Raw genomic sequence first — 18,122 nt, 5'->3', positions numbered from 1 at the left:
CTTATCTCTTTATATACCACAGTTAGCTTTACATTTTCTTGCTTAATTTAGGAGTGAAATCTTTTGTTTTAAAATGTATTAATTATTGGTTGCAGATGAACTGATTACTGAATGCAAAGTATAAATAAAGCAATTTTCAGGACCATTAGAATAGAATATATTTAAATTATGTTAATCTGATCTGATGCAGAAGTTACTTTTTCAGTCTTTCTTTATATCAAAGATTCAGTTAGTAAGCATTTTAGTGTATATCTTGGTAAGGTAGCTCCTATCAACCATGTGTGAAAATGTTTCAATTAATATTTCAAATACTACAATTCTGGGTAATGAAGTTTAAGGTAGTTATAACATATATAAATCTCCATTTAATATATGGCAGTGTACTAAATATTTTTTAATTACCTGTCTGATACACCTTTTTTCTTGAGTTTTTAATAGTTCATTTAAGAGATTAATGGAAATAAAATTTTAAAAGTAACATTTTATTTAGTATATGCTATCATTTCTTCTCTTACTCTTGAATTCTGAACTGTCAATATATATTATTAATCAGACTGCTTCTTTTGTTTTGAAAGATTATAGTTGACATTCAACCTAATCAGCCTGTGAAGTTAGTACCTAAAATTCAGCCAGCTACGCCAGCTGTTTCAAATGATCACTCAGTTGCCAATAGGACCCTGGTTAGAGATTTACATCTTATTATCACGGTAATGTTCATTTACTTCCGAAATTGCAAAAGACAGCAAAAATTGTTTCTAATTTTAGGGTGCAAAATAGTTATTAGGGAAAATTTGTGCAGTTGAATGAAGTGTAAACATGTTTGAATACAAATAGAGAATGCATAACACATAAAATATATTCAGCTATACTAAGTAGAACTGATTCAAAAATGTAAAAATCTGTCTACCTCTCCTAGTATATCCTCTTTGAATCTCCTATTTTTTGTATTTATTAAACATGTGTCAAGTAAATTGATTCTTTCATGTACATTTTCACAGAGGGGACAGAAGGAGGTAATTAAATAATTCTTTTTAAGAGATCTGTTTTGATAACCGATCATAGTGAGCTCCTCCCTAGTGAGAGCTTCTCATTACCTGCAAAGTAAGCAGCAATAGAATTGCTGTGAATATTAACAAAAACAGGTAATATGCAGTAGTAGGATATCACCTTTATGGAAAATTCTGCTACTGGGATACTTAATTCCTTTCAGTTTATTTTCCTGTTGTAGACAAGTGAGTCATTCTTAACTCCTCTTCTCTAGATCAAGATATGTAAAAGTACATAAAAAAGTGAAATTTTTAAATCGGAGTCCTCTTAATATACAAAGTTAGGAGCCATTTTATTAGCTAGAAGCCGCTGGTTCTTTCAGGGTTTCTGGGATAATTTTCTGCCCCCAAGACCCCTAATCTGAGAATTGAATTACTCAGTTTGGAGTAAACTGAATTCTCACTTTCGAGTAAAGGATCAGGGTAATTTAATATTTGGGGCTTTATAAATATATCATATTTCTGATTTGTACATATCCTTCTCTGGGTTTAATCTTATCAGTCCTTCTAATTAGTTATTTTCCATTGTTTGCTTTAAGGATGACTTCAACAACCAGACTGGAATTGATTTGGTTGGCACTGTAATAGCTACCATCAAAGGTTCTAATGAGGAAGATACTGATACACCACTTTTCACTGGAAAAGTTAGAGCACTTGAGTTTCCCTTTGTGAAAGGTTCAGCGGAAATCACGGTAATTTTTATGTCTTTTGGTAGATCAGATGTCTGTGTATATTTGTGTTTCTTTGAAAAGCTACCATTCTGTGGATAGAAACAATAAAACGTAGCCTATAAAATGTGTACATATCTTAGAAAAATTTAGTAAATAAGCTTATCTTTGTTACTTTCTTTTAAAGTGGAAATAATTTTACTTACAAAAAATATACAGTGTAAAAACTGAAAAATAATCACTATATTACCACTCTTTAGGAATAATGGTGATTAGCAATTTAGTGTATAACTTCCAGACTTTTCTGTATAAATACTAACATTGCATGGATATTCTTTGTGCTTATATACGTGGTATGTATGTAAAACTTCATTAATATAATAGAACATTGCTTTTATAAAAATCTTTTTCTATTTAACATACTTTTATTTCTTCATCCGTGAATGTAAACCTAAATCATTGTATTGATGATCATAATTTATTTGATCGATCCTAAGTGAAAATTTAATTTTTTCCCAAAACTTGTTTTATCAACAGTGCTTGCTCAATTTTCTTTTATGTTTATCCTTTTGCATGTATCTTATTATTTCCTTCAGAAATTGCTAGAACTGAATTGGACACAGAGCCTTTTGGTAGTTACTGCCAGTTACTCTTCAGTTTATATGCCCTCCAAAAGTATGTGTACATCCTTATAATATCACCAGTCTTCAATATGAAGTTTTTAAAATTCTAACTGACTTTCCTATATTTAAAAATTTTTTTTCTTTATTTACTAGTAAGGTTGAACATTTTTTCATATTTATGATCTTTGTAGTATTGTCCCTCAACTCTTTCTTATGGAATGTTTATCATTTTCTTCTTAATTTTTTAGTAAAGATATTAGTGCTCTCTATATAAATATTTTTCTTTAGTTTGTCTTTTATTGGAGCTTTGTTTATATTGGGGCAGGAGGAAAGATTCTATTCACAGTGCTAGCTCCAATATTCTTATGCATTTAAGTTTTATTTGTCTGAATTTTATTTTATTGTTGTTTTCAAATTAATTAACTAAATTTCTCGGTGTATTTATTTAATAATTCTTGTACCAATAAATTTAAAGAGGCACCTTGTGTACTTTTTGGTCAGGTTTATATCCAGTGCTAATACCACTTTAAAAAAAATTATAGTTGACATATGATATGTTCATTTTAGATATACAGTATATCCCATTGTTTTAAACATTAGGCTTACAGTCAGGGAGCCTGCGGCTTGCACTTGGCCCACAGTAGGCATGTCAGTTGATTTGACAATGACAGACCATTATAGCATTTTCGGTTTAATTAGTTTCGAACTTTTAAAGTTTAGGAATTTTTATATAAAGATATCCATTTCTGATTTATGTGGAGCATTTTAAAGACCTGGCAATACTGAGCCAAGATTCTCTATGGCAGCAAGACTTTCCAGTTAGCTGTATCTATGCCACTTTTCATTTCTTGACATTAGGAGCAAGTGTCAGCTGATACTTTTATTTACACGTTCTTTTGTTTTTATTATAATGGAGAGTAAAGTGAAATTTTCTTACACTCTAACAAAAATTAGGTAATGATAGCCCCATTACCTTTGTTAGAAAACAAAAAAGGGGCAAGACATAGTGAACCTCAAAGTAGGTTTGTTTTAGAGAAATACTCCTAGCCTGCTTTATCTCATTCCTATTTACATTTGTCCTGTTTCCTTGGCCACCCTGAAAGTTTTTCAAATTGCTAACCCCACTAACCACACCTTTCTGATGTTGCTCTGGTGACTTAAGCAATTCCCCTGCAGCTGGATAAAAAAGCTAAGCTTCATGTCATACATAAGAATTTCCACTAGAGGTTCCTAATGTCACACTGGACAAGCAGGAAACTGTCAAATGCTGCTTCCCTCCTTATCCATTTGTTGATTTAGTAGGTTTGGGGCAGGACTCTGGACTTGTAATAAGCAAGTGATTCTTATGACTAGGTACACTTAGGAAACACTGGCCCAGAATACAGCCAGTATTGGAAAATGTTACACATTTGCATGAAAAGAACCTGTACTGCTCTTTAAGTTATAACCTGAATATATAAATTGTTTAAGTTTGTTAGGTGTGTTATTCAAATTCTTTATATTATTTGCATATTTTATCTGGAAATTTCTGAAAGAGGTATCTAAGTTTCATTTTGCTATGCATTTGTCTATTTATTGCATTCCAAATTCCTATTTGTACATGGATTCAGTTCGGGACTCTTCAGTTCTCTTCATTTCTGTTATCCTGTGTTTGCTTTTTCCTTGATAAGCTGTATATCAGAGATTACAAACTATAAAACTGAACTTTTTAACTATGTTAACAGTTCAAACTGTATACCGTAAATGTATCTTCAACAGAATTAAAATCACCAGAATATTGGTGATGTGTTGATAATTGTTGACACTGAATGATGTTATATAGAGATTCATAATATGATTGTATAATAAATTTTAGAGATGATAAATTGGGTAGAAATATTGCTATATGTGTATTGCTATATATATGTATAGAAATATTTCTATATACAATATAGGATTAACATATTAAGCATGTTTTTTTTAACTCCTAAAAAACTTCCTGCAAATCAAAGAAAAAAAATGCAATCTAGTGGACAAATAAATGACCAAGAATATTAGCAGGCAAATAATGGAAGGGAAAGTATAAATGACCAATAAACAATAAGCATGACCTCAATGTCAGTCATGGAAATATGCTAGTTAAAGCAATAATGACTAGTTGTTTTTAATACATCTTTTTAGAAAAAAATACTTGATTGATATTAAGTGTTGGCCAGCATCAGAGAAGCTAAGTATTTTTAAATACTAATGGTAAGAGGATAAATGGATAAAGCTTTTTTGAAAGGAAATTTGATAACTACCTGTTAAACTGTTTTAATGATTAATATTTCTTATTATCTATTCTACAGAACACATAAGTATTAAAAGATATTTTCTTTGCTATGTTATAAATAATAGCTAAAATTTTTTAAACAAACTAAATATTCATCATTCAGTGAAAGATTATCATAGTGTAGTGTATCTGTCTATACTATCCATAAATTATAAAAATTGGTATCTAGACATTCACTGGAATTGATCAACAAATCAAGTGCCAAAAGCAAATTACTAAAGTATAAAGTGTATGTTATTTTCTAAGTGTAAGCAGCATTTTATTTTTATATGTGTTTATATTCATGTAAATACACTGAAAATACCTTTTTCAGACACTAAGTGGGATTAGAGATCAGTTTAATGATGGGCTTGTAATCTATATTTTTAAAAAAGAATTGGTATCTATAATTTGTAGTTTTGTTATTTTGTGGAATAGCGAGTTCTGTTGATTTACATATATTTTTTAAGTTTTATTTATCTGAACTGTATTATTGTGGTCTGAAAAAACAGCTAGTATCTGTTTACTGCAAGGCTAGAAAACTTGTGTAGGATATAAATATTTATATTTGCATTATTTGCTAGTTGTATGCTATTGTCTTAAAGTAAAGTATATTAAAAGTGTTTTGTGTGTGTGCACTAATGAAGAAAATAGTTTTTTTAAAAAAACAAATCTTTAGAGCTTTTCAGGATCTCTTATTTGGTCACCTGGGACTGGTGGGTCTACTTCCCTGGTAACAACTGTAACTTAAACTCAGCATTGGGCTTTGGGCATTTCTTTGTGGTTGTTTTTATAATTTTCACACCATCAGCTGTTTCACACTGCTTCAACTTAAAGGTTGAAATCAAGAAGATTTTGCAGGTCAAGATGCAAGTGGCCACTGATATTTCTAGTCTGAAATAAAGGTAAAATCTTTAATGAATCTTAAGGTTCATCAGTGTTCAAATTTACCACTTACTTGGAAATAGCACAATGAAAGATACAACATTTTTACATTGGCAGATACCTTTGTAACTTTTTTTTGTTACTGTTCTTTTTTTTTATTTAGAGTCTAGTGCTGGCAGAAAATAGTCCTGGAAAGGATAGTACTGAGTATTTTATTATATTTGAACCTCAGCTACCAGCTTTATCAAAAACATTAGAATCATATATTCTACCATTTATGTTTTCTGATGGTAAGTTTCTAGGAAAATTAAAGGATTATACTCTCATGTGTTTGCAGTACTTTAGATAACCTTGATTTGCTTTTCATTAATATTGTATTTATCAGTTATTTAGACATGACATATATTAAATGACATATATAAAAATCACAATTTTTAATTTGAAGTAAATTATCTGAATTCTTTTTTTAGATGTTAAGAAACAGCAACAACTGCTAGCATTTGCCAAACAAAAGGATAAATTATCTCGATCTATTGAAATATATAGAGGTGTATTTGAAACCAGCAGACAGCTTATTGATGAAATGAAGTGTAAGTCATTTTGTATTCAAAGGTAATAAAAATTATGCTTTGGGGAACGATGAAGCATAAGGTTGAGACCAGCCTTCTCTTCAGAGGAGAGACAAGCTGTCTCTTCCTAGACAAGTAAACTGCAGAACATGACAAAGGTAGTAATTATGGTTTATAGTGTTCTTCATTTGATTTACTTGAGATGAGGTATTTCTTCATTTCAAAGGAGTTTATACCGCGTTTACCTGAAAAAATGTGATTTTTTTTCTAAATTAGAAATTTGTGAAATTTTAAGACTGACATGTTTATATCTAGCTCCAGCTTCTGGCAAAGATATTAGATGACAGTATCACTGGAGGGTTTGTAACATGATTCTTACTTTGAGTAATGGAACTGTGTGTTTTACTTAAAATATCTTAAGTATATCACACTATGGAGGTGTACAGGATAGCACACACTAATACAGAAACATACAACTTATTTTTTGTCAATACATGGAATGTTTGCTGTAATTTTTAATGTTTATGTACTGTTAAGGTAAGGCATCTGCCAAGTTGTGCTCTGTCATCTCCATTTGTCAGATTTTTTGGCTTTATGTTAATTACATAGTTAAAATTTTGACCTATAACCAACAAATTTGTATTACCCACATCAAAGTATATTCACTTTTGTATTATCTATCCAATGTCAGGGATATTTAGAAGATTATAGAAACTATGGAGAGTAATGAAATAATACATTATTCATAGCACTAAAAATTATTTTTATAAAGTCTTACTTGTTTCTCAGATTAACCTTATGTAGTTATGTATGGTCATGTGGATTAGGATTAAATAATTTAGCCAAGAGTACTGGAAGTTTTTAGTATAATATAATATCTCAGCCACATTAGTTTTGTTTCTTAAAGTTTTATTTTGAATTTCTAAAAGAATTACTTATTTTTCATTTTAGGTCGATCATAAAAAGGGAAACAATGAAATAATACTGAAAATATTTTTTAAAACTATATTTTGGGTGTTATTACACATTGATGCGGGGGCTTTTTTGTTTTAATTGTAGGCCAAGTAGAAGGAGCAAAGTTAAAAGAAGCCCAGTTGCGAAATGAACTGAAAACACATAATATTGACATTCCTACAACACAACAGGTACAGTTTTCAAGTGTATGTGAATGATTTTTTAAATTAATTCTAGTCTATAATTTTTTTACCATTTTATTTTATTAGGATTGTCATTGTCAACTCTTTTATTGTTTTTGTGTACAAAGACACATGTAGAGTATAGTCTAGTCACTAACTAGACATTAAAAAGAACTAATAAAAGAGTGCTCTTTGAAAGCAATACAGTTTTTATTTAGAAATACAGTTTGTATTTCTAATGTAATGACACCAATAAGTGAAATTAATAGCACACCAATTTGTGAACTGCATTGAAAAGACTGTAGGTTATAATTAATATAGGTGGTGGCAAAGAAAATGAGATAAAGTAACAAAAGACATGGAATATTTTAAACTTACTTTCTTTCATGTATAGGGTGGGGCAAAAGTAGGTGTACAGTTCATATGGAAAATAAGACAATAATTATTAAATAATAATACAAGAAAAAACTTTTGCATACTCTTAACTGTAAACCTACTTGAGCCCCACTTTGTATATAACTCCGTTTCAAACACAAGTTCTGTTATACATTGTGTATTTCTTAACGAGATATAAAAATAATACCTGTTTAGTAACTTTATTATTGAGTTGTCCAAATTGTTGACTTTTCTTTGCTCTCATTTGGAGTGCCTGATACAAGAGTAATTGGTCTTGTAGTTAATTTCCTTTATGAATTACAGGTAGCACATATTGAAGCACTTTTGAAAAGAAAGATATTAGACCAGGAAGAACTAAAGAAAAAACCTAGAAGATCATGTACTCTTCCAAACTATACTAAAAGCAGTGGAAATGTTTTGGGAAAGGTTTGTATTTAGGCCTTTAAAGAGGCAGTACATTTTATTGTCTTGTTTTGTCAAAATGTGTTTTAAAATGACATTATAATAGGAATGTTAGTTTCTTTGTACAGTGTAATTTTTTCCAACAAATTACTTGCTCCTATTACCATAATAGGGATTTAGCAGAATTTAAAGCTGAAATGCATACTTAATCCCATAATTCTTATCACTATTGAAGGCTGTGGCAGAAATTGTTAACGTGTCTTAATTCAGTGCTTATTGTCTGCTTAGAGGTGCTTTCATATCACATGGCTTAATAGGTAGCCAAAAACTTTCTCTGTGACTCAGACTTCAGTCAGAAAACAGAAGAGAAAGAAACACCAGGATTTGTCTGAGTTTAATATTGTTAGAGAGTGAATTCTTAGATGCTCCTAGAATTTAAGAAAAAAATAACTTTATTCATGTTTGCTGCCAAAAGAGTGTCATTCTTCCTTTTCTTCTATTCCCTTTTTGGTTCTACCTTACTCAATCTTGAACATTCTGTTGTACAGAAAGTGTTTCTTATAGATGTCCATAACATTTTCTGTTTTTAATGGTGTTGAGGTTTATGTTATATATGTAGGTGTGTTTTACTTGTTAAACTTTTCCATTTAACATGCATCTTAGCTTTCTGCTTTTATCTCTATCTTTAAAATTGAGGAACCTGAAACTGAGGTACAGACAGATTTGAAACTTGCTCAAGGTTACATTAAAAAGCAAGTGGCAGAGCCTAGACTCAGCCTCAGCAGGTCTGACTCCAAAGTCTATGCTGTCTATTACCATCCTTGAACATCATTCTTTTACAACCACTGAACTTTTTTTAGTAATTCTATTTTTACATGAGGAAATTAAAGTTCAGAGAACCTAAATAACTTGTCAATGTATATTTAGTAAGAAGCAGAATTTAGACATAAACAAGTCTTTCTGACTCCAAAGTCCATGGTAGGTTTTTTTTTAAAGATTTTATTTATTCATGTTTAGAGAGGGCAAGGGAGGGAGAAAAAGAGGGAGAGAAATATCAATGTGTGGTTGCCTCTCAAGCACCCCCACACTGGGGACCTAGCCACAATCCAGGCATGTGCCCTGACTGGGAATCGAACTGGCAACCCTTTAGTTCGCACTCTGGCGCTCATGGTAGTTTTTATATAAATGGTTCTGTACATCACAAGCAAACTACACACTGAAAATAGGGAATAATGGTTACTCTAAAAGTATGTAGCAGTGTTTATTACCTAAACTATGTTACATTATTATCCACATCCCAAATATAATTGGAAAATTAAGAATGTAAATTTATAAACTGGAAAAGTTTGTAATTTATAATGTTTTAAATTGTTATTCTTCATAATCAATTTATAGAAGTTCTTTTAAAGATTTCATTTATTAATTTTTAGAGGGGAAGGGAAGGGAAGGGGAAAGAGGAGGAGAGAAACATCAGTGTGTGGTTGCCTGTCATGCGACCCTTACTGGAGACCTGGCCCACAACCCAGACATGTGCCCTAGACTGGGAATTGGACTGGTGACCCTTTGGTTCACGGGCCTGCACTCAATCCACTGAGCTACACCAGCCAAGGCTCAATTTAGAGAATTTGTAGAAAGAAACAGTCTTTATAGAAAGAAGTAGTCCTGTGATTCTAAGCATACTGATACCTATAATAGCCTGGTTTTAGGTACTAACATTCTACATTCAGTGGTTCATTTAATAAAATTCTTGCTAATTGTATAAGATTTTTACCAAAATATAAAACATTTTTTTAAGTCTGCTATTCAGATGTTTCCCATCACATCTTGAAAATCGGGGGAAATTTTGAAAAATTTTTTAATGTGTAAGTATATTTTATTGATAATTCTGTTATAGTTGTCTCAATTTTTTTCCACTTTGCCCTCCTCCACCTGATAACTCCTTTCCCTCCAGAACCCCCCTGCTTAGTTCATGTCCATGGGTCATGCATGTAAGTTCTTTGGCTTCTTTATTTCCTATGCTATTCTTAACTTCCCCATCTATTTTGTACCTACCAATTATGCTTCTTAATCCTTCTACCCATTCCCCTATTCTCCCCTTTTTCCTTCCCCGCTGATAACTCTCCATATGATCTCCATATCTATGATTCTGTTCCTCTTCTGGTTGTTTGCTTAGTTTGTTTTTGGTTTTGTTTTTTAGATTCAGTTTTGGTAGTGGTGAGTTTATTGTCATTTTACTGTTCATAGTTTTGATCTTCTTTTTCTTGAATAAGTTCCTTTAACATTTTATATAAGGGCTTGGTGATGATTAACCCTTTAGCTTTTCCTTGTCTGGAAAGCACTTTATCTACCCTTTTATTCTTAATGATAGCTTTGCTGGATAGAGTAATCTAGGTTGTATGTCCTTACTTTTGATCACTTTGAATACTTCTTGCCATTCCATTCTAGCCTGCAAAGTCTCTATTGACAAATCAGCAGTCTTATGGGAACTCTTTTGTAGGTAACTCTGCTTTTCTCTTGCTGCTCTTAAGATTCTGTTATCTCTGTATATTTTTATGCTGTATTCATGTACAATATCATAAATTTAAGCAAATGAATAATTAAAAGAGAAAATAAGAGGCAAAAAACGATTCTTTATCTCTAGCCTTTGGTGTTTTAATTATGACACCAAATAAGTGTCTTGGTGTGGTCTTCTTTGGGTTCAACTTGTTTGGGACTCTGCTTCCTGAACTTGATGTTTATTTCCTTTTGCAAATTATGGAAGGTTTCATTCCTTATTTTTTCAAATAAGTTTTCAGTTTCTAGTTCTTCTCTATTCCTTCTGGCATCCCTATGACTCCAATGTTGACACTTTTGGAAAAATCTCAGAGTCTTATTATTCTCTCCTTGTCTTTCTGAAGTCTTGTTTCTTCTTTCTGTACTGGTTGGCTTTTATTTCTTCCTTATGTTCTAAATTGTTGATTTGAACACTGGCTTTCTTCCCTTCACTGTCGGTTCCCTGTGGATTTTTCTTTACTTAGTGTAGCTTTCATTTCTTCCCTTATGCATTTGCAGTACTCAGTTCTCTGCATCCTTGTCACCAGTATTTTGAACTCTGCATCTGATAAGTTGGCCATCTCCATTTTGCTTAGTTTTCTCTCTGAAGTTTTTATCTTTTCTTTTATTTGGGCCATATTTCTTGGTCTCCTCAGTTTGATGGGCTCCCTGTGTTTGTTTCCATGTATTAGGTAGAGCTCCTTTGACTCCGTGTCCTGATGCACCTGTTACATGGTAACTTTCTGTATTCCCCAGGGCAGGGCATCCACTTCACATCTTTATGGCACTCTATTTGGGGAGAGGTTGGAGAAGGAACAATGCCACTTGCTCAGCATTTGACCTGTTTCCAGTCACTCCACCCACTACCCGTGTGCATCTGGCACCCATCTAGCTATTGCCTTGATGGTGGTTCCCAAAGTGGGTGGGTTTGCATACATTCTGGGACTGTGGGGCCCTTTAAATGGACTCTCCTAAGAGACTGGCAGTTTCTTCTGCCGTGCCAGTCTCCACTGGTTTCCACAGCCAGAAGTTATGAGGCTTTATTTCCTGGTGCTGGAAACCTGGGCGGCACAGTCTAGCCTGGGGCTGGGATCACTCACTCCCCAGGTGTCCCTCCCAGGTTTTACATACCACAGGTGAATGTGAGACCTCTCATTCCACCAGCCACTATCACCACTCCCTTGCTGCCACCACCTCACCACACCCTCTCTACCCTGTCTGTCCCTCCTACCATCTGGATGAATTTTTTTTTTCTTTAATCTTCCATACAATTTGCTTTTCCAGCAATTCTGATTGTTTTTTGTTTTAAGGTGAGCTGTTATCCTTCTTATGGTTGTGCTAGGAGGCTAAGCGTGGCTACCTATGTCTCCATCTTGACCAGAAGTCTCCAAAATCTCATTTCATATAGCTTCTTCTCTGTCCTTTTAGAAGTACAAGCCCTGTCCTAACCAATGAGAAAATGTTTTCATATCATGCTTAATCTAATCCCTTTTTTAAAAATTGGGGGGGGGGGGCATTTATCCAAAAACTAGAATAAATAAGTGTGGAATTAGTAGGACACAGATTTACAGTGTATTTATTTTTAACAGGGTGACTACCTCCATTAACTTGGATATTTTAGTGTTGCTTTCTTATTTACAAATATCCAGAATTCCCATCTATATTCCATTCATCTCCCATCCCTGAGGAAGAATTACTGGCATCCGTGAAAATAGCTAGGGTAGCCCTGTCCAGTGTGGCCTGGTTGGTGAAAGGTTTTCTTAGGCTCTGCCAAGGAAGAAATGCCAATCAGCCACAAAGTTAGGCAGTACAGAGCTTTATTGGGGTTTGCGCACCCAGGCGAGGTTCTCCGGTCCTTAAAGTGGGGCTAAAGAAGTCGCACCCAAGCAGGGAATGTGGCAGGGTTTTATTTTTGTTGGCTTTCTTTGTGGGAGCTGGGGATTGGTCCCCTTTGAACAAAGCAGCAATATATCATTGGTGGTTCTCCTCGGGCTCAGGTTGCTATGGGATATCCGTTTTGGCAAAGCCCATTGTTTCGGCTCCCTGATTTGACGTCAGCCATCTTTTCTGGGTTGTAGTTCAGCTGCCATTTTGTCCTACCCCACCCATCCTGACATTTGGAGCATTCTCAAAACTGAAAGGTTGTGGCTTCACTTCCTGGTCTGAGCATGTACCTAGGTTGCAGTTCGATCCCCAGTAAGGGTGCATACAATTCCTAGTCTAGGTGTATATGGGAGACAACCAGTCAATGCTCCTCTCACATCCAAGTGTCTTTCCCTCCCTCTCTCTCATTTCCTTCCTCTTGGAAAGCAATTAAAAAACGTCCCAGGGTGAAGAGAAAGAGGAGGAGGAGGAGGAGAAAGGAAATAATTGGGGTAGACTGAAACTGAAAAAGTAGTTAAAGCTTAAATGAATGTAACACTGTGTGTGTTAAACAGCTTTTAAAAAGTCTTAGAAAGACTTTTTTAAAAAATAAAGTCTTTTGAAAAAATAAAAAATAATAATGCTTTGTATTGCCTGAAAGCTTAAGGAAAAAGTATAGTGTTAAGGGGTCTACTGAGAGGTTCCAATCATATCTTCACTTAGAATTAATTACCACAGTTAAAAGATTAGGGTGATTGTGAACAGTCACAAAATGGATACCTTCTGTCCTAGCACTTGCAGTCAAAAATAGAATGAAGTCACCGAATTTGATTTGCCACTACTAATCCTTCTTTTGCTTCCTGGAACATTTTTTATTTATGTGTGCTAGTTCCTTTGCATGTATGTTTCCTTACCTTTTTACACTAACTTCAAGAGAATTGGAGTACAAGAGTAGATATTATGATGTTTCTAAGGCCAACAGACAACTTTCTCATTGCTAGGGCAGGTTTTTGCCACCAGATCAAGTAAGAAGAAAGGGTAGATGACCAGTGCAGTGAATAAGGGTTTTAAATTGGCCACAGAATTTCAACCCTGTTGGAGTTCGGTCAAGAATGCTTATGACTAAAGTGTTTGTAAGTAGAAAGGTAGCTATTTAGCCTAAGCTTCAAAGTATTCTTTGAAAAAGTAGTTAAAGCTTAAATGAATGTAACTTCAAAGTATTCTTATAAGCAGAGGAAATGATTATTATTTGTGATGTTTAGATTTGTATTCTGAAAGAAATACTATGGTATTGCAGTAATACCTACTTAGGACTATCTAATATATAACTATATTTATGTTTAACTGAATCTTAAAACTCCATTTATTGTGTGCATGTATTATTTAAATGTATTTTATGGTAACTTAATTAAAATACATTCCCAATAGTAGAGCTATTAAATGTGAAAAAAATTATTAATTACCTGATAATATTCCAAATACATTTATTTGCTCATTTGCATTATTTATTGGAGTTTAATCTGTGGAACAGTTTTTCCAAAATTTAACAGCATAATAGACAGTTTAATATTCAAGCCAGTAAGTTTTTACAGATTGATAATTTTTATTTATTTATTGTTCAGGTATAGTTTTCTTTTGCTCCTATCCCATCCCACCCCCCGTGCTCCACCCTCCCTCCCATTTCCAGCCTTCTCAGTTGTTGTCCATGTATCCTTTATATATGTTCCTCTAAATCCCTCCCCTATTTCCCCTGAAATTCCCTTCCCTCTCCCCTCTGGTCACTGTCAGCCTGTTCTCTATTTCAGTGTCTTTGGTTATATTTTGCTTGCTTGTTTGTTTTGTTGTTTAGCTTCCTGTTAAAGGTGAGATCATATGGTATTTGTCTTTCACTGCCTGGTTTATTTCACTCAGCATAATGCGTTCTAGTTCCATCCATGCTATTGCAAAGGGTAGGAGCTTCTTTTCTTTCTGCTGCATAGAATTCCATTCTGTAAGTGTACCGTAGTTTTTGGATCCATTCATTTACTGCTGGGCACCTCGGTTGCTTCCAACTCTTGGCTATTGTAAATTGTGCTGCTGTGAACATCAGGGTGCGTAGGTTCTTTTGGATTGGTGTTTCAGGGTTCTTAGGATATACTCCTAACAGTGGAATTGTAGATTGATAATTTTTTATTAATTCATATGAGTGTTTCAGAGAAGTGTTTTTGCTCCTTAGACATCAACTTTAAAAATACTTGATATCAAATTTTTTTGCATTTAGATTTTTATACTTGACTTTTTAAAAAAAATGTGTTATAGATTGCACACCTGGCACAAATTGAAGATGATAGAGCTGCAATGGTTATTTCTTGGCATCTGGCAAGTGATATGGATTGTGTTGTCACCCTGACTACTGATGCTGCACGTCGTATCTATGATGAAACCCAAGGCCGTCAGCAGGTGTTGCCCCTTGATTCTATTTATAGGAAGACTCTTCCAGATTGGAAAAGGTTAGAAAAACATGGAAGTTACGATTTTTTTTCTGAAATATCTTTTTTTAAAACAAAGCACAGAATTTAAAAATGATTTCTGTAAAAGATGCCTAAAACTGAGAAGTGACTCAAATCATTGACATTATTTTGTCTTCATCTCTATTACAGATGTATGTATTTTATTCAGATCAGTATTGCAATGTATTCAATTGTATATGCTGACCATGTTTAAGTTGCTAATTAAATGTTATTTGTATATATGAAACAGATAAGCACATGCATGTACAAACCCAAAACAAACTTTGGGTATTGGCAACAGCAAGGAAGAAAATATTTAATTATGATTAACAGAATATGAAATTGCTTTATTTGGAGTAGGGGTATAGATGCATGTCTTTTGTTCCACTTACATAATGTGAAAATAAACAGACTTAATTTAGGTAAAGAGGGTCTCTATGGGAAATGCCAATGATAAAGGTGAAGTGCAGTACTTCAGAGTTAGGATGTTTCATTCTAATTTCTATATAAATGTGGTTCCTTTAAGTAATTATTTATTTGCTTTTCAAAGTATGCTTTTAGATATAACCATGCAAATCAATTAGGTATTATCTAAATTTTAAAATATAGTATGTGTACTTTGATTTTGACTTTTTTATGATCTACCTTAAAACACTGAAAGAAAATGGTAACAAAACAAAAAATTTAAATGTATAACAGTAAATAGAGACTTCTGGCAAAGATGGAGGCGTAGGTAGACACACTGTGCCTCCTCACACAACGAAAATAAGGACAACAAAAATTTAGAAACAAAAAAACAACCAGTACTCACAGAAAATTGAACTGTATGAAAGTCCGACAACCAAGGAGTTAAGAAGAAACATTCATCCAGACTGGTAAGAGGAGCAGAGTCAGGAGGCCAGATGGAGAGGACTTGAGGCAAAGCACCAGCTGGCAGACCCCCGGCACAGGGTGGCAGCAGGCAGACACAACGAGGTGGTGGATTGTGGAGGGGAGCAGCACACAAGGTGGCTGGTAGATTGGGCAGTCGCACAAAACCAAGGGAAACTGGGGAGCGAGACAGACAGCACAACCCAGGGCTCCAGTGTGGAGAAATAAAGCCTTAAACCACCAATTAAAAACACCTGTGGGGGTTTAGGTGCCAGGAGAGACTCCCAGCCTCATAGGAGAGTTCACTGGAGAGACCCACAGGGTCCTAAAATGTACACAAACCCACCCACCCAGAATTCAGCACCAGAAGGGCTCAGTTTGCTTGAGCAAAGTGGTGGAAATGAATGAAATCTGACAGAGAGCAGAGCAAGCACCATTGTTCCCTCTCAGACCCTGCCCCCACATACTGTGTCACAACCCAGTGACTGGGTTGCTCTGCTCTGGTGAACACCTAAGGCTCCGCCCCGCACTACCTAATGGGTGTGTCAAGACAAAAAAAAATGGTCCAAAGGAACAGATCAAAGCTCCAGAAATAATACAACTAAGCGAGGAAGAGATAGCCAACCTATAAGACGCACGGTTCAAAGCACTAGTGATCAGGATGCTCACAGAACTGGTTGATTTTAGTCACAAATTAGAGGAACATATGAAGGCTAAACTAATTGAAATGAAGGGTGATGTCCAGGAAACCAATAGCGATGGAAAGGAAACTGGGACTCAAATCAATGGAATGGACCAGAAGGAAGAACAAAACATCCAACCAGAAAGGAATGAAGAAATGAGAATTCAAAAAAATGAGGAGAGGCTTAGGAACCTACAGGACATCTTTAAATGTTCCAACATCCGAATTATAGGGGTACCAGAAGGGGGAAAGAAACAGCCACGAGTGGAAAACATATTTGAACAAATAATAAAGGAGAACTTCCCCAGTCTGGCAAAGGAAATACACTTCCAGGAAATCCAGGAAGCTCAGAGAGTCCCAAAGAAGTTGGACCCAAGAAGGAACACACCAAGGCACATCATAATTACATTAGCCAAGACCAAAATGAAGGAGAGAATCCTAGAAGCAGCAAGGGATAAGGGGACAGTCACCTACAAAGGAGTACCCATCAGACTGTCAGCGGATTTCTCAAAAGAGACCTTACAGGCAAGAAGGGGCTGGAAAGAAGTATTCCAAGTCATGAAATCCAAAGACCTACAGCCAAGATTGCTTTATCCAGCAAAGCTTTAATTTAGAATAGAAGGGCAGATAAAGTGCTTTTCAAGTAAGATCAAGTTAAAGGAGTTCATCATCACCAAGCCCTTACTCTATGAAATGTTATAGGGACTTATCTAAGAAAAAGAAGTTAAAAAATACATACAGTAAAATGACAGCAAACTCACAGTTATTAACAACCACACCTAAAACAAAAGCAAACCAAGAGGACAGCTAGATCAGGAGTAGAACCATAGAAATGGAGAACATATGGAGGATTATCAAGAGGGGAGTGGGAGGAGGAGGGGGGGGAAAAGGTACAGAGAATAAGTAGCATAGATGGTAGGTAGAAAATAGACAGGGGGTGGTAAGAATAGTATGGGAAATGTAGAAGCTAAAGAACTTATAAGTATGACACATGGACATGAATTAAAGGGGGGGAATGTGGGTGGGAGAGGGTATGCAGGGTGGAAGGGATTGAAGGGGGGGAATGGAACAACTGTAATAACATAATAAACTATATTTTAAAAATAAATTAAAAATGTGTAACAGTATTGATCAATAATTTTCTCAGATTTGTAAACAAAGCTTTTCGAGGCCTACAATTCTACAGCAATAGGGACTTTAAGGAGAACAGGAACTCAGTAAGAGTCTACTATGTTACTAAACTAATATTTCATTTTGTAATCTAAAAATAGATTAGAGAAGCAACTGGAATTTTCTACTTCTAAAATTTCTCACTGTTGCTGGCCAGTACCCATTTTAAACAACATAGGAGATCCCATCAGATCATGATTACTGTGTTTTTTGAGAATGATTTTTCCTCTGGGGGGGCTTATTTTATGTCTATAATCCCTAAACACCAAATTAAGAGTTTATGATTTAAAATAAGTATGAATTTGGTACTCAGGGCTAATGTTTGCCCTAGCAACTAGTTATCTTCTCTTTTTCTGGTATTGTAGCTCCAACTGGGATTGAGTTTCTAGAACTCAGTTAACTAGTTTCTAGAACCACCGTTCCCTCCAGTACTTCTACCTTCAAGATCTGGAAAAAGCTACATTATTTGGAAAGGAAGGGCCCAGCACCCCAGCCAACCTC

At 34.5% G+C, this 18,122-nt stretch overlaps 1 protein-coding gene across 1 annotated transcript in view; it reads left to right on the top strand.

Moving 5' to 3' along the window:
* SMCHD1 (structural maintenance of chromosomes flexible hinge domain containing 1) overlaps positions 1 to 18,122 on the top strand; it is a 156,031-nt gene that overhangs the window by 114,890 nt on the left and 23,019 nt on the right. Inside the window, exons 36-42 of the mRNA XM_037060710.1 lie at positions 576 to 707; positions 1,586 to 1,738; positions 5,676 to 5,802; positions 5,983 to 6,102; positions 7,141 to 7,226; positions 7,917 to 8,039; positions 14,709 to 14,899. Of these exons, the coding sequence (XP_036916605.1) occupies positions 576 to 707; positions 1,586 to 1,738; positions 5,676 to 5,802; positions 5,983 to 6,102; positions 7,141 to 7,226; positions 7,917 to 8,039; positions 14,709 to 14,899 (932 nt within the window). The remainder of the gene's footprint in view (positions 1 to 575; positions 708 to 1,585; positions 1,739 to 5,675; positions 5,803 to 5,982; positions 6,103 to 7,140; positions 7,227 to 7,916; positions 8,040 to 14,708; positions 14,900 to 18,122) is intronic.

The sequence above is a fragment of the Sturnira hondurensis genome, unplaced genomic scaffold, assembly GCF_014824575.4.
Source record: "Sturnira hondurensis isolate 20B ecotype Veracruz unplaced genomic scaffold, ASM1482457v3 Scaffold0012467, whole genome shotgun sequence".
Classification (NCBI taxonomy): Eukaryota; Metazoa; Chordata; class Mammalia; order Chiroptera; family Phyllostomidae; genus Sturnira; species Sturnira hondurensis.
Note: the sequence above shows the minus strand (reverse complement) of the source record. Positions and strands in the feature narration are given on the sequence as shown.